Here is a 14,430-nt window from a genome sequence, read left to right on the forward strand (position 1 = left end):
CAAACAAAACAAAAAAAACTTGAGCCTTGTGGTAGGGAGGAAGGAAGGGGATGTTGTCATGTCCAGAGGACAGACCTAGAGGACAGACCTAGAAGATTTAATGGAAGTTCTATGGTGAGGAGGATGACGAATAAGGCATCTTTATGCCTACTGCAAAATCAAATCCTCCTAGGTAGACAGTTTTCATAGAAAGCAAAAAGTGTCTTCCCAGGTCATGAAGAGCAGGGCTGTCCACTCGAAGCTGCAAGACAAACACTCTAGACTCTACTCATTCAATCATGCAGTGAACATGTATTGAGCATCTACTATACGCCTGAAGTTGTGTTAGGGGCTGGGGACTCACAGTTGCCTAAGACTTGTGGCTTGCCCCAGTTTAGTCTAGATGAGAAGACAGACATTTGGATGATGATGACAATTTTCCTTAGGGAAAGGTGCTCTCTTTCCCCACCCTACTCCCTCTGTCAGTCAACAGAAGTGGCCAAGTCCTTTCCATTTGCAGACCAACATCAGGGTCAGGGTGGGACAGAGGGAGAGACCTAAAGCCACAACAACCCACAGAGGTTTCCACTTAATGTTGGGATAACAGGCAACACCCCTGGAAGACCAGCCCAAAGATCTACTTTACAGCCTGTCTCAAAACTCAGGGCCTCCAGGCAGCCTACTTTTCTATATCTGCCCCCTACCACCCTCACCAGAGGCCATCCTGAATGACAGTGATATGTGTGGATGTGGTTTAGCTCCCCTAAGAAAGGCCCTTTAGGGGGAACGCCCAGGCCTGCCTCAAGTTTGTAACACCCACGGAGCCTGCCACAGGGCTCTGCACCAGGTCAGTGTTTGGTAAATGCTTGCTGAATGACTCAAAGGGCTTTGGAATCACTATCACCATGAATGGTGTTTCTCTTCTACCTGCCTAGGGCTTGACTGTCTACAAAGGGCCTTGCTATCCCCTCTTCCTTTTTCTTGGGATCATTTCCCTGGCCTCGCATGAGATTTCTGCTCTTCCGGCCTAGTGTGATTCTGCTGTGAGGCTGCAGACAATGAGGGATCTCACCTCTCAGGGGAGACCCTGCGCCCGCCCCCCACATACAGGGAGTGACTTGGTCCCTTGCTGGCCTCCTAGTCTACTGTGTCACAGCCAGAGCAGGCTGCGGGCGCTCTCCAAAGAGAAACACAAGTGCGGGAGTGCCATCTCCCTCCAGGCGGGGTAGGGCCCGTGGTCCTCAAGCCCAGTACTTCCTGCTGCTCCTGAAAGCCACAAGAGGGGTGGGGGACAGTCTGGAATGCTGGTCTCTCTTGGGATTTGACCTTCACTCCCACATCCCATGGGGGTCACTGCACAGGCTCTGTGACCTTGAGCTCAGCCCCTGGGAGTGGAGTTGCCTGTCAGGGCTCCATCCTTCCTGTTGAGCAGGAACTGCAGCCCCACTGGGCCCTGATTCTGGGCAAGTCTGCACCACCACAGGCTCCTTTTCACTTACAGGCTAACCTAGCTTGTGGGATTCGAAGAAAGATTATTATCATTAATACCCTCTGTGTGTGCAGGGCCTTGCCATTCACAGCGACACTTCTTCATAATCTGATTGATGTCTCAGGATAGGCATATCAGTTGGGTTTTTCATAAACTGAACTCAGTCATTTTTTCCCTTCCTACTGGTTTTCTAACTCAGTGAGTGGCCCTCCCCCTTCAAAAGTATATTAGCAGTACAAGTGTCTCAGAAAAAAACAAACATACCCATGTATCTTGGTTGACACTTTGAGTCTGATAACACCATGCTCAGCAATTACAGGGCAGGGACACACTCCCTGCTGAGCAAACAGTAGAGTTCAGGGAAAATCGCTATCAAGTATAAGTGTATTATGAGGACAGAGACCAATTTACCAAATAGATTGATGAGAGAGTTGCTATTCACAGTTTGAAAGTGCAGTTATTTTAAAAGACATTCACAAAGTTATTGAATTTGAGTGAGTATGCACTTGTTTATTCTATTCCCCTGGGTTTTCAGATATAAGTTTGTAAAAAGAAAGTGACTAGTTACATCCCACAGCTAATTAGTGGTCTGGGCTAGGACACAAGCCCATTTTTCTTTCCTGAGCCTTGGCCTGTTTATATGAGCCTCCCTGGAATGGAAGCGTTTGCTTACAGGCTGCCCATTAAACACTAAAAGTAAAATAGAAGATAAAAGAGTGACTTGAAGCTCAAGTATTCCAAAACATAGTACAATGATGACCAGTTCAACATTTAGATAAAGTACTATACCTCTGAAATGAATATTTGCTGCATAGCAGTCACAGGGGAAACGGGACTTGAATTCCTTGAAGTGGCTTTACATACAAAGATCTAGCAACCCATCTAACAGCATCTTCTGATGAAGTGAACAAAAGATGTCAAGGTGGAAAGCCAGGGTCCTGACCAAATTCTTTAGGCTGTGAGACCTTGTACAAGTCACTTAGCCTTCCTCAACTTCCATTGATGCTAATATCTAAGTTACTACCAAAGAGAATCAGTTGAGGTCATCCAGTCAGTCTCCACATTTGCTCTGTCTTATCCCTAAATTCCTCTTTTCTCCATCCTCTGTTCTCTCCTTAGCTGAGTCGTCTTCATTTCGCTCTCTACACTGTAGCCAAAGAGATCTTTTGAAAAGGCAAACCCAGTTACGTAGCTCATCTGCTCAAAACCCTTCAATAGGTCTCTGTTATTATTATAATAAAAATCCCAATTCCTTACCCTGGTCTACAAGGCCTTTCATGATCTGGCACCTGCTGGTTTCTCTGGACTCATCCCACACTACTACTCCCTCTTAAATCCTAGACTCTAGCCATAATTAACAGCTGTTCCTGGGTGAGCCAGCTTCTCTCACCTCCAGCCTTTGCACTAGCTTCTTCTTGTTCCCAGAACACTCAGTGCCTTCCAGCTCCCACTCCCCCTTTTCTTCTTCTAACCCTGTAATATTCTGTATCTATATTACCCACCTGGGAAACCCTCCCCCAGTCTGAACTGCTCTTCCTCTGTGTCTCCCCCGTCACACCCCCGCAGCACCCTATGCTTCTGTCTTCTTAACACTCATCAGCCTGATTAAACGGCCTTTTTTTCCTTGTTGATTTCTCCCACTCACTTCTGCAGGACTGTGTCTTACTCATCACTATGTCCCCAGTGGAGCTCGTTGAATGAATGATGCATGTTTAAATGCTTTGTAAACTGCAACTTGCTACACAAGTGTTAAGTATTATGTAATGTTATTGTGTTCAGATTGCTTGCTTAGTTATTGTTGGCATACTCACCCATTTGATAATAGCGAATATAATATTTCAAGCACATTATTCTGGCTCCTTCTTAAGCCCAATAGTAATAAAGGCTACCACTTATTGAGCACTTAACCTGGTCTAGGCTCTACGGTAAGATTTTACATGTACAATCCCATTTACTTATCATTATAGCAATCTTATAAGCAAGGTTCTATTATGAGCATCATCCCTATTTTTCAGATGAAAACACAGCTTGCCCAGTGTTACATAGCCAGATTTTGAATCCAGATTTTTCAAGTTCAAGATCCATGCCCTGCCAAAGTCTTCATATAAGAGAACTATCAACAGAGTGAAAAGGCAACCCACAGAATGGGAGAAAATATTTGCAAATCACATAGCCAGTAAGGGATCAATATCCAGAATATATAGAGAACTCCTAAAACTCAGCGGCAATTGTTTTCTTTTTCTTTTTTATTTTTATTTTTGAGATGGAGTCTCGCTCTGTCACCCAGGCTGGAGTGCAGTGACGCGATCTTGGCTCACTGCAAGCTCTGCCTCCCGGGTTCATGCCATTCTCCTGCCTCAGCCTCTCGAGTAGCTGGAACTACAGGTGCCCACCACCACGCCTGGCTAATTTTTTGTATTTTTAGTAGAGACGGGGTTTCACCATGTTAGCCAGGATGGTCTCGATCTCCTGACCTCGTGATCCGCCTGCCTTGGCCTCCCAAAGCACTGGGATTACAGGCGTGAGCCACCGTGCCCGGCCAGCAATTGTTTTTTAAAAAAACAAACTGATTAAAAAATGGGAAAAGGCTTGAATAGTCCTTTCTCCAAAGAAGATACAAAAATGGCCAAAAAGCACATGAAAAGATGTTTAACATCACTAATCATTAGGGAGATGCAAATCAAAACCACAATGAGATATTACTCACACTCATTATGATGGCTACTATTTAAAAAAAACAAAACAGAAAATAACAAGAGTTGGCCAGCATATGGAGAAATTGGAACCCTTACGCATTGCTGGTGGGAATGCAGAATAGTGCAGCCGCTGTAGAAAGCAGTGTGTTGGTTCCTCAAAAAATAAAAAGTAAAAAAAATAGAAGGACAATGTGAACTAGCAATTCCATTGCTGGGTATATACCCAAAAGAATTAAAATCAGGGTCTCAAAGACATATTTGTATACCCATGTTCATAGCAGCAGTATTCACAATAACCAGAAGGCAGAAATAACCTGTGTCCATCAACAGACGAATTAATAAACAAATGTGAGATTTACGTGCAATGGAATATTATTCAGCCTTAAAAAGGAAGGAAATTCTTGCGGCTGGGCGACATGGCTCATGCCTGTAATCCTAGCACTTTTGGAGGCCAAGGCCAGCAGATTGGCTGAGCTCAGGAGTTCGAGACCAGTCTGGGCAACGCAGTGAAACCCCGTCTCTACTAAAAAATACAAAAAATAAGCCAGGCATGGCAGCATGCACCTGTAATCCCAGTTACTCGGGAGGCTAAGGCAGGAGAATGGCTTAAACCCAGGAAGCGGAAGTTGCCGTGAACTGAGATTGCGCCATTGCACTCCAGACTGGGCGATAGAGCGAGACTCTGTCTCCAAAAAAAAAGGAAGGAAATTCTCATATGCTACAACGTGGATGAACCTTGAGGACATTATGCTAAGTGAAATAAGCCAGTTGGAAAAAGACATATATTGTATGAATCTACTTCTTTGAGCTGCTTAGAGTAGTCCAATTGATAGAGACAGAAAGTAGAATGGTGGCTTACTAGGGGATCGGGGGAAAACAGAATGGGGAATTAATGTTGAACGGGTATAGAATTTTGGTTTTACAAGATGAAAAAAGTTCTGGAGATGGATGAATGATGACGATGGTTACACACCAATGTGAATGTATTTAATGCCACTGATCATGCACTTAAAAGTGGTGAAATGATAAATGTTATGTTATGTATATTTTACTACAATTTAATAAAAAGATCCAAGCCCTGATTCTAACCATTTCTCAGTCCTGCCAACGCCTTCAGATAATTTGCTCCTGATGAATGTTTGCTGCTTTCCCTCCAGATTACCTGCCTTTTGTTTCTTTTTCCTCCCATGACCAGACTGCTCTGTCTGGTCCTCTAGAGCCTCCACATTGGTGAGTGTCTCTCAAGAGGGCAGGGCCCAGGCTCAAGCCTCCTGCCCACTCTCCTCTTGGGAAGAAAATGCTTACTCTGAGAGCAGCCAGCGCAAATTTTACTCATAACAATTAACAGATGGCTGTGCATCCCTTCTGTTCCCAGGAATCACATCTCACATCGGGAATAACTGCACTGTGCATTTTTCCATCACTGGTAACTAATTCAAACAGTGACATTGGGCATTGTTATTCATCGGTGAAGAACAGACATAAAGAGAGAGGGGAAGTGGCTTGGGCTGAGTCACATAGCAAAGTTAGAACTCCAACCTCCCAGTGAGAAACCTCGCCCTGGACTCTGTCCCACACACCTGGCAGCTCAAGACTTGCTCCTTTTTGTACTCTGGGCGACAGACTCCCTGGCTAACCAAGCGGGTCTAACTTGTCTTGCAGAGAAATTAAGCAAAATCTTCCTTGGGATAGTATCTTGCCATCTTTCTGTTTTTGGTGGTTGACAGGCCAGTATCTCCACTACTGCTGAATGACCTTGTGCACATCATTGAAAGTGTCTGGACTCTCAGTTTACCCTTCAGTAAAATGTAGGGAAGAATTATTGGTGCCACTACCAGGGGAACTGAGGATGAGGTAGGGAGGGAAGAATTGGGGTAAACTCCTCCAGTGTATTCTGCATCATCCTTTACATAGGTGAACATCAAATTTAACTGAGCATCACAATCACATGGGTAGCCTTTAAGAATACAAATTCCTGGCTGGGCGCGGTGGCTCACGCCTGTAATCCTAGCACTTTGGGAGGCTGAGGCGGATGGATCACCCGAGGTCAGGAGTTTGAGACCAGCCTGGCCAACATGGCAAAACCTCGTCTCTACTAAAAATACAAAAATTAGCTGGGTGTGGTGGTGCATGCCTGTAATCCCAGCTACTCGGGAGGCTGAGGCAAGAGAATCGCTTGAACCTGGGACATGGAGGTTGCAGTGAGCTGAGATCCTGTCACTGCACTTGACCAGTCCAGCTTACTCGGAATTCTCTTTTTCCTGGGCCACCTAACTCCCAATATAAAGGAAGTCCCCTGGTATTGAGCCGCAGGATGGTCTTTCACTTCTCTATTTAAATCCTTTCCAACCTAGCTTAAAAGCACCTTTTCCATGAGACTGCATTGCAGTCTGTCCCCTTTGGGGGCTTCCGTGGACACACTGTTCCCTTAATTTTGGCACTTCTTACAGACTGCCTGTTATTTTTTAAATCTTTTTCTCTTGTTTCCTCAGTTAGCTACTGGAGGATAAGGACTGTGTCATATCCTATTATTGCCCTACAAATGCCAACTCCATTAGCACATAGTATATGTTTGATAAATATGTGTTGAACTGATGAAAATCTTGTAGGTGGGAAATCTGAAATAATTTCCTACAATAAGTAAGAAGAAGGAGATACGAGAGTTCGAAACCAGCCTGACCAACATGGAGAAACCTTGTCTCTACTAAAATAATACAAAATCAGGTGGGCGCAGTGGCACATGCCTGTAATCCCAGCTACTCGGGAGGCTGAGGCAGGAGAATCACTTGAATCCAGGAGGTGCAGATTGCAGTGAGCCAAGATCGCGACATTGCACTCCAGCCTGAGCAACAAGAGCGAAACTCTGTCTCAAAAATAAATAAATAAATAAAAAATAAATAAAAAAGGAGATGTTCTGTGCTCTTTAGCTTCCTGATCACATGAAAAAAAATTTTATAAACAAAGAGATATGAGCCCTAGCTTCCAATTTGGCTGTATCAAATTCATTATGACCTGTGGCAAGTCACTTGCCTTCTCTAGTGTTCCGTTGCCTCATTTGTGAAACCAGAGCTGACGTGTAAGCTAACTTTCCTTCCTTCCTTCTTTCCTTCCTTTTCTTTCCTTTTTTTTTTGAGACAGAGTCTTGCTCTGTCGCCCAGGCTGGAGTGCAATGGTGTGATCTTGGCTCACTGTAACCTCCACTTGCTGGGTTCAAGCAATTCTCCTGCCTGAGACTCCTCAGTAGCTGGGATTACAGGCATGCGCCACCATGCCCAGCTAATTTTTTTTTTAATTCTTATAGAGATGGGGGTTCACCATGTTGGTCAGGTTGGTCCTGAACTCCTGGCCTCAAGTGATGCACCCAGCTCCGCCTCCCAAACTTCTGGGATTACAGGCGTGAGCCACCATGCCCTGCTAAACTTTCTTTTAGTTGTGGGTTTTGGCTATTCTGTATAGCAAGGGGTGGTCTTGCTTTCCATATCAATACCATTAATGTCCGTGGTTCCTTTTTATCCCCCTGTAAGGACTGCAGATTTATGGGTCACCCAAGTTTATAAAATGAGAATATCAAATACAGAACAAATGCATGCTTTGGCCAAGCTTCCAGGCATAGAGTGTGTGCATGTGTATGTGTGTGCAGGGTTGCTTACACCTTACTACAGTTCTCTGGCTTTGAATGGACTCTTTCCTCCCAGAGTTGCTCAGCAGGCCTTTCCAAGTACAGGACTGTCAACCATTTGTTATTTGTGTGCCCAGTCTCTGCTTTGTGAATGACCACAGTGCATGGCATTCCAACTGTTTCCTCTTGTCCCTCTGCACACTCCTAGGGCCAGAATGTCCACTGGCATGTTCAGTAAGATCTGTTCAAGCACTGTCCTGCTTATGTCACTGGAGGAGATATAAGACACCAGTCCTTGCCCTCTGAAGCTTCTAGCCTACATGGGAAGCCAGTACAAGGATGTGTGTATGTGGGGAAAGATGCACTATCATAAGTGAGGGAGAGCCTGGGAGTTATGTGCTGCTTTTTTTTTTTTTTTTTTGGCAGAGTCTCTCACTCTGTCGCCCAGACTGGAGTGCAGTGGCGTGATCTTGGCTCACTGCAACCTCTGCTTCCTGGGTTCAAACTATTCTCCTGCCTCAGCCTCCCAAGTAGCTGGGATTACAGGCGTGCACCATGATGCCTTGCTATTTTTTTTTTTTTTGTATTTTTAGTAGAGACGGGGTTTCGCGGTGATCCACCAGCCTCAGCCTCCCTACGTGCTGGGATTACAGGCATGAGCTATCATACCCGGCTGCTGCTTTGATGTCTCCAGTATCTAGAATAGTCCTTGGTATGTGGAAGATGCCCAACAAATATATGAAAATGTGTGAAAATTGCTATGGTTTTCAAACTTGATATTGTAAGGGACAGCTTTTCTTCAATGAAATCATACCTGGAGGCTCAGTTATGTGAAACAGATGGAAACAATACTGCCCTGCTTGAGGGGAGCTAGGGTCAAAGCCTGCCTGCTTGTCTCCTCTGAGCCCCAAAGAGATTCTTGAGAGTCCAGTTGGAAAACTACTAGTTGAAAATGAGGGGCAGCTCAATCCTTGCTCTCTCTTGTTGGTTAACCTTAGCCACAAGGTGATCCTAGCAAAATAAATGGAGGTTTAAAGAACCTTACACTCCAAAGGGAATATTTGCACCTGAAAAAGATGGTGTTAATCTCCCCCTTCCCCTCATTCCAGGGGGGCTCCAATTAGTAAGAGCAGAGGAAGGAAGTTCTGAGTAGGAGACTTCTGAATTGGTTCAACAATGTATATCAATGTAATGGTAATATTTGTTTAACTTAAACAAAGAAAGAAAGAAAACCACTGTGATAATGTTTTTCAGCATTCAATAGAAACCCACTTGGTGTTGTCCTACAGGCAGTCTTGATTACAATGTAAAACTCCCTGTGGAGTCTGGTCAGTGAGTAGCTGGTACTGCCATTTACACCAGAGTACCCCGCATTATCCAGACTGCTATTCACATTCCTGACCAAGTTCACGGTCAACCTCCTGCACTGGCAGCCAAGAGGGCCTGCCTGGAGAGAGCTTCTCTTCTCCATGCCTGCAGGACTGTGACTCTCTACCTGACCTGGCCCTCTCTTAGCCTCCCTACCATAACAGGGCAAGGGAGGGGAATCAACCCAGGGGATATTCCCTTGTCAAGGTCGTCCACGGAGCAAAGCACATCCCAGATTTGCATCTAGGAAACAATTCTGAGTAACAGACATATATATATATATATATATATATATATATATATATATATATATATATATATATTTTAGGTATGTCGAAGGGGTAAAGCTCTTGAATTAAGATGGTTTCATCGTTATCTAGCTCATGAATCTCTACCTTCCCCATCGACTGTCCTTCCTCACAGGTGCCTGAAGGGGCAGGCAGATAATTAGTGCTGGGGACCTCATTTGATAGTAGAGGAAACTGAGAGGTGAAAAGAGCTCCCTTCAGTTAGATAGCAGCTCACCAGGAACCCCAGTTTCTCCCCTACTGCTTGGTATGGCCACCTCCTCCACCTCTTAGCCAGTCCTCTGACTTCTACATCTTAAAAATCTAGCTCAGGGGCCGGGCGCGGTGGCTCACACCTGTAACTCCAGCACTTTGGGAGTCTGAGGCGGGCGGATCACCTGAGGTCAGGACCTGAGTTCGAGACCAGCCTGACCAACATGGAGAAACCCCATCTCTATTAAGAATACAAAAAAATTAGCCAGCTGTGGTGGCGCATGCCTGTAATCCCAGCTACTTGGGAGGCTGAGGCAGGAGAATCACTTGAACCCGGGAGGCAGAGGTTGTGGTGAGCTGAGATCATTCCATTGCACTCCAGCTTGGGCAACAATAGCGGAACTCTGTCTCCAAAAAAAAAAAAAAAAAAAAATCTAGTTCAGGTCTGACCCCGACTAAATGGACAATCTTCCATTGATTTCCCATCCCCTCAACCCCCTTTCAAGCCACCATCCACAGCATTTGGACTAGTCATTTGTACTTAAGTAACTGAGTTGGTATCATGAAATTTGATCTTAGGATCAAAGCCACTCAAGGTTAGAGCTGGAGGGAACCTTGGAGATTAAGAGAAACTAAGGTTTGGAGAACCTACCTAAGGCTTCAAAGGCAAGTTTTCCAATGTGTTCCTCGTGCTTTCCTGGCTACACCTGGAGTTTCTCTATTTCTTCTTCTCCTTCTCCTTCTTTTTTTTTTTGTGTATGTGTGTGTGTCTTTTTTCTCCTATGTGAAGCTTCCTTTCTGCCCTGTGACCCTCTCCCTCTGTCCTGTCTTATTAGAAAGAGGCTCTAGAGCTGGCTGCATAGTACCTGTTCTCTGGGACCTTGGTGTTGATCTAAGGCTGGTTTAACTACCTAAAGAGAAGCAGAGGCCCGAGGGGGCCTTCCATAACCCAGCTCTGAAACATGACTTAATCCCAAGTAAGATCAGCTGTAACATTTGTTCAGAAGCAAAAATGATGGATTCTAAAGTTTGACTTGCCCAAGGTCATCCGGCTAAGAGGTGGCCGCAGCAGGGGGCAACAATAGGTCTTCAGGCCCCTGGGGCGGCACCCTGGCACTGCCCAAGAGCCCGAAGGCTCTGAAGGCCAACTGAGCCAGCGGCAGGCCTAGTCCCTGCCTCCCTGCTTGGAGCAGTGCGACTATACCGTTTTCTGTCTGCTCATTTGTGAGCTTGGTTCCCGTCCTAAATGTGGGGGTTCAAAGGAGACAAAGAGTGTGCGGTTGGCCACCCCGCTCGCCTTCAGGAAGTGTGTGGGACACCGTCGAGGCCCCCTAGCCATTGTAAACCAGGCGCTGAGGCTCGTGCCCAGTTGTACCCTTCCCGCGCAGCGCTCAGGAGCGACAAACCTGGAGGCTATTCGGTCGGCCACTCGGCTGTGCCAGGATTCGCGGACTTTCTCCTGAGTAGCGCTGTCAGCTCGCGTCTTCCCCCTGCCACTCTCCCACGCCCCCAGAGTACCCACCGACCCCAGCAGGCCGGGTACATCCCTGCTGCGCCCATCCGGCCAGTGGCTCCAGGGGCCGGCCTGGTGTTTCTCCAGCTGGGCGCCTGCCGCCCGCCCCAGCGCTAGTTCTGGCGTTGGGGGCAGAGAGGTAAGGAGGGGAGTTAGCGGGGCATCTCCCTCCCAGGGCTGAGCCGGCAAACGCATCTTCTCCGCGAGTTCCTCACTGTCCAGCGAGCACTGCCCAACTTCTGCGCCAGTGGGACCCGCTGCTCTGAGTCGGTCTTGGCACAGAAGACCAAGCACCCTCAGAAACCGCATTCACCACCTTTGGGAGGCTCCTGGGAGAAGGCAAGGAACCCAGGCGGGGCTCCCAGGGCTCTCGGGCTGGGACTGGGTTGTGTGTGTGGGGGGGCTTCATGGATACCCCTCCCAACCTGCTTCCTTTCCCTGACAGCAGCCATCTCCCCCAAGAGGGAGAGCCTTAGGCGTCCCAGAAGACCCGGTGGACTGTGCACCTCGAGGTACCAGCCTCTCCTGGGAGGAGCGGGGGGCCGCTGGTCAGCGGCTGGCAGAGGGGACCTGTTTGCTGGCCCGTTTGGAGGTGGGATGGGGTGGGGTTTGGAGACTGAGAAGCCCAAGAGAAGACACTGAGTTTCTCCCCACCCCCAACCCCACTTCCGAAAAAGAACCAGGTGGCGAGGAGGAATAAGGCGAAGTGTAAACACAAACAACCTCAAAAAGAAGCCAAGAAAAGCGAAGCCCAAAGAAGCAAGAGCAACACTGTTACAAAACTGTCTGGTTTTGTAACAATTTCCCCGCCGCTGGCCAATGAGCAGCGTGGCGGCACGTCACGTGGTACCGTTTTATATAACACTTTGCTGAGACAAGACAGTTATTAGGCGGCGCGGGGCGGCCGGCATGGAGCTCCGGGAGGCGCGGCAGGGTCAGGAGCTCGGTGGCACGGCGGCGGTGGCTGCCCCGATTTCCTCCAGCTGCCACTCCTTGCTTCGTGTCCCCGGTCCCTAGACGCCTCGTCCCCTCCCGTGTCCCTCTTCCCATGGAGTCAGTACGGACCGAACAGATGCTGAGCTTGCCCGCCGAGGTCAGCAGCGACAACTTGGAGCTGGCGGAGCGAGGGGCATCAGCGGCCCAAGTAGACATGGGCCCCCACCCAAAGGCGGCTGCAGAGGGCCCCGCACCTCTACCGACGCGGGAGCCAGAGCAAGAGCGGTCTCCGGGGACCTCAACGCCGGAGAGCAAAGTCCTGCTCACGCAGGCAGACGCCTTGGCGTCCCGGGGGCGAATCCGGGAAGCCCTCGAGGTGTATAGACAGCTCTCCGAGCGGCAGCAGCTGGTGGCTGAGCAGCTGGAGCAGCTGGTGCGCTGCCTGGCGGAGAAAGTCCCGCAAGGCGAGGCGCTGGCGCCGGCGCCCCCGGACGAGGGTAGCACTGCAAGCGGCACCGTGGCGGCGGAAGAGACGGGGGCCGCCGCGGCTGCGGCGGCCACCGAGGTGTGGGACGGCTTTAAGTGCCGGAAATGTCATGGGTTTCTATCAGACCCCGTGTCCTTGTCGTGTGGCCACACCTTTTGTAAACTGTGCCTGGAACGTGGGCGGGCCGCCGACCGGCGCTGTGCGCTGTGCGGGGTCAAGCTCTCCGCGTTGATGGTGGCCACTGGGCGGGCGCGTGGAGCCCGGCGGGCTGGGCAGCAGCCGCCGCCGCCGCCACTGCGAGTCAACGTGGTGCTCAGCGGCCTCCTTGGCAAGTTGTTCCCAGGCCCGGCGCGGGCGTCGCAACTCCGGCACGAGGGCAACCGGCTGTACCGCGAGCGCCAGGTGGAGGCGGCACTGCTCAAGTACAACGAGGCAGTTAAGTTGGGTGAGTCCAACGCGCTGCCGGCCTGGGGCTGGGGCTCGGTGGCTACATGAGGGAGCGGGAGAACAAACCCCGCAGCAAGAATGGATTTGGACCAGGGCAGAAGAGGGGGCGGGGGACCCATGGACTGTGGCCGGGGTGGGGGAGGGGTGATTCTGGGGCTGGGTCTCTGAGTTTGTCCTGTTTTCACTGCTTATCTGTCTTTCACTGTGTTTGTATTGATCTCGGTTGCTTTTTGTCTTTTTCTGCTACTTCTGTTAGCTTTTGTGTTCCTGTCTCAGTCCCTGTTCCTGTCTGTGTCTCCTTGCTTCTGGTTCTTTTTCTCCGTCTCTTCGTATCTTTGTCACTATTTCTTTCTTTTTCGGTGTCACTGTCTCTGTTCCTCTGACTCTCCTTCTCCCGCTGCACTCCTGGCCGCCTCTTACACCTGCTCGCACCTTCCCAGAGAGGAGAGGAACTTCGCGCGCTTCTCGCACTCGCGCCGGGTCCTCCCGGCTGTAGCCAGCAGGAGATGTCCGGTCGGCGCCTGCGTCCGCCGCTCGCGCCGCCGGGTGTTGCCCCTTCCGGGGCCGCGGCTCCCTGTGGGGTGGGTCCGGCGTGGAATTAGGTCAGGAGAGCACTGGTTGCATAAGGGCCGCGAGCGGCCCGGGTCGGGCGCCCCTCCCCCGCGCGAGCGGGCGGGATTGTGTAACCGCTGAGGTAACTGAAGTGGGCCACCACGCTCGCTTCGGAAACCATCCCACGAGCGTGTGCGGGGGGAGGGGGAGCGCTTGCGCCCCGCTGCCCTGTGACTCATTGTCACCGCTTCCTATCACAGGATCCTCGGCTGAAATAGATGCCCCCATCCCGCCCGCCCCGCCAACCCATAGCCTGTGCCCGCGCCTCCAACCCCTTTATCCTGGCCAGCTCGGCGGGAGGCCGGCCCGGCAACTGCTTGGGGATCCCCGGGGGCCGTGGGCTGGCTACGAATGGGTCACGCCTCAGTCCCGCTTTCCAGTGCCGCCTGGGAGGGTTTGGTGGGCTTTGCAGCTTCAAGGGTAACATGGGCAGTCCCCCATCTCCAGCTAGACTAGGGCACCCGAATTTCCCCAGGGAGCCGCTCTCTCCGACCCACCACGCCTGGACCCAGGAAGTGGCTGCTGAGCCGCCAGCTGGTGTTGCCCAGCTCTGGCAGTCTGCCAGGAGCTCGGCCGCGGGGCGCGGTGTCTGGCGAAGCATGCCGGGGAGGAGGCAGCAGGGCTGGGCAGGCAGGGCCCTGGGATCCGAGGGTGTCCTGGACCTGACTCTGTGGAGTGGAGGAGGGGTGTGGGCTGGAGTCTCCACGTGTTGAATCTCCACTCAAGCTTGCAACAGGTAATGGGGGGAGGAGGAGGAGGAATGAGGACTGACGGGGCAAGGCTG

General features: G+C 50.0%; 1 protein-coding gene across 4 annotated transcripts in view; it reads left to right on the forward strand.

The window, feature by feature from the left end:
- Positions 1-12,051: 12,051 nt before the first annotated feature.
- The window catches only part of LONRF3 (LON peptidase N-terminal domain and ring finger 3), a 44,713-nt gene continuing 42,334 nt past the window's right edge, over positions 12,052-14,430 (forward strand). For 3 of the 4 annotated variants that reach the window (XR_004028781.1, XM_012498769.2, XM_003262243.3), the window contains exon 1: positions 12,052-13,032. Coding sequence is in view for 2 of the 4 variants with exons in the window: in XM_012498769.2 (XP_012354223.2) it covers positions 12,213-13,032 (820 nt within the window). In the remaining 2 variants the exon portion in view is untranslated. Of the gene's footprint in view, positions 13,033-13,765; positions 14,383-14,430 lie in introns of those variants that run through there. The other variant, XM_003262244.3, reaches the window with a different exon arrangement.

Source organism: Nomascus leucogenys, chromosome X, assembly GCF_006542625.1.
Source record: "Nomascus leucogenys isolate Asia chromosome X, Asia_NLE_v1, whole genome shotgun sequence".
Classification (NCBI taxonomy): Eukaryota; Metazoa; Chordata; class Mammalia; order Primates; family Hylobatidae; genus Nomascus; species Nomascus leucogenys.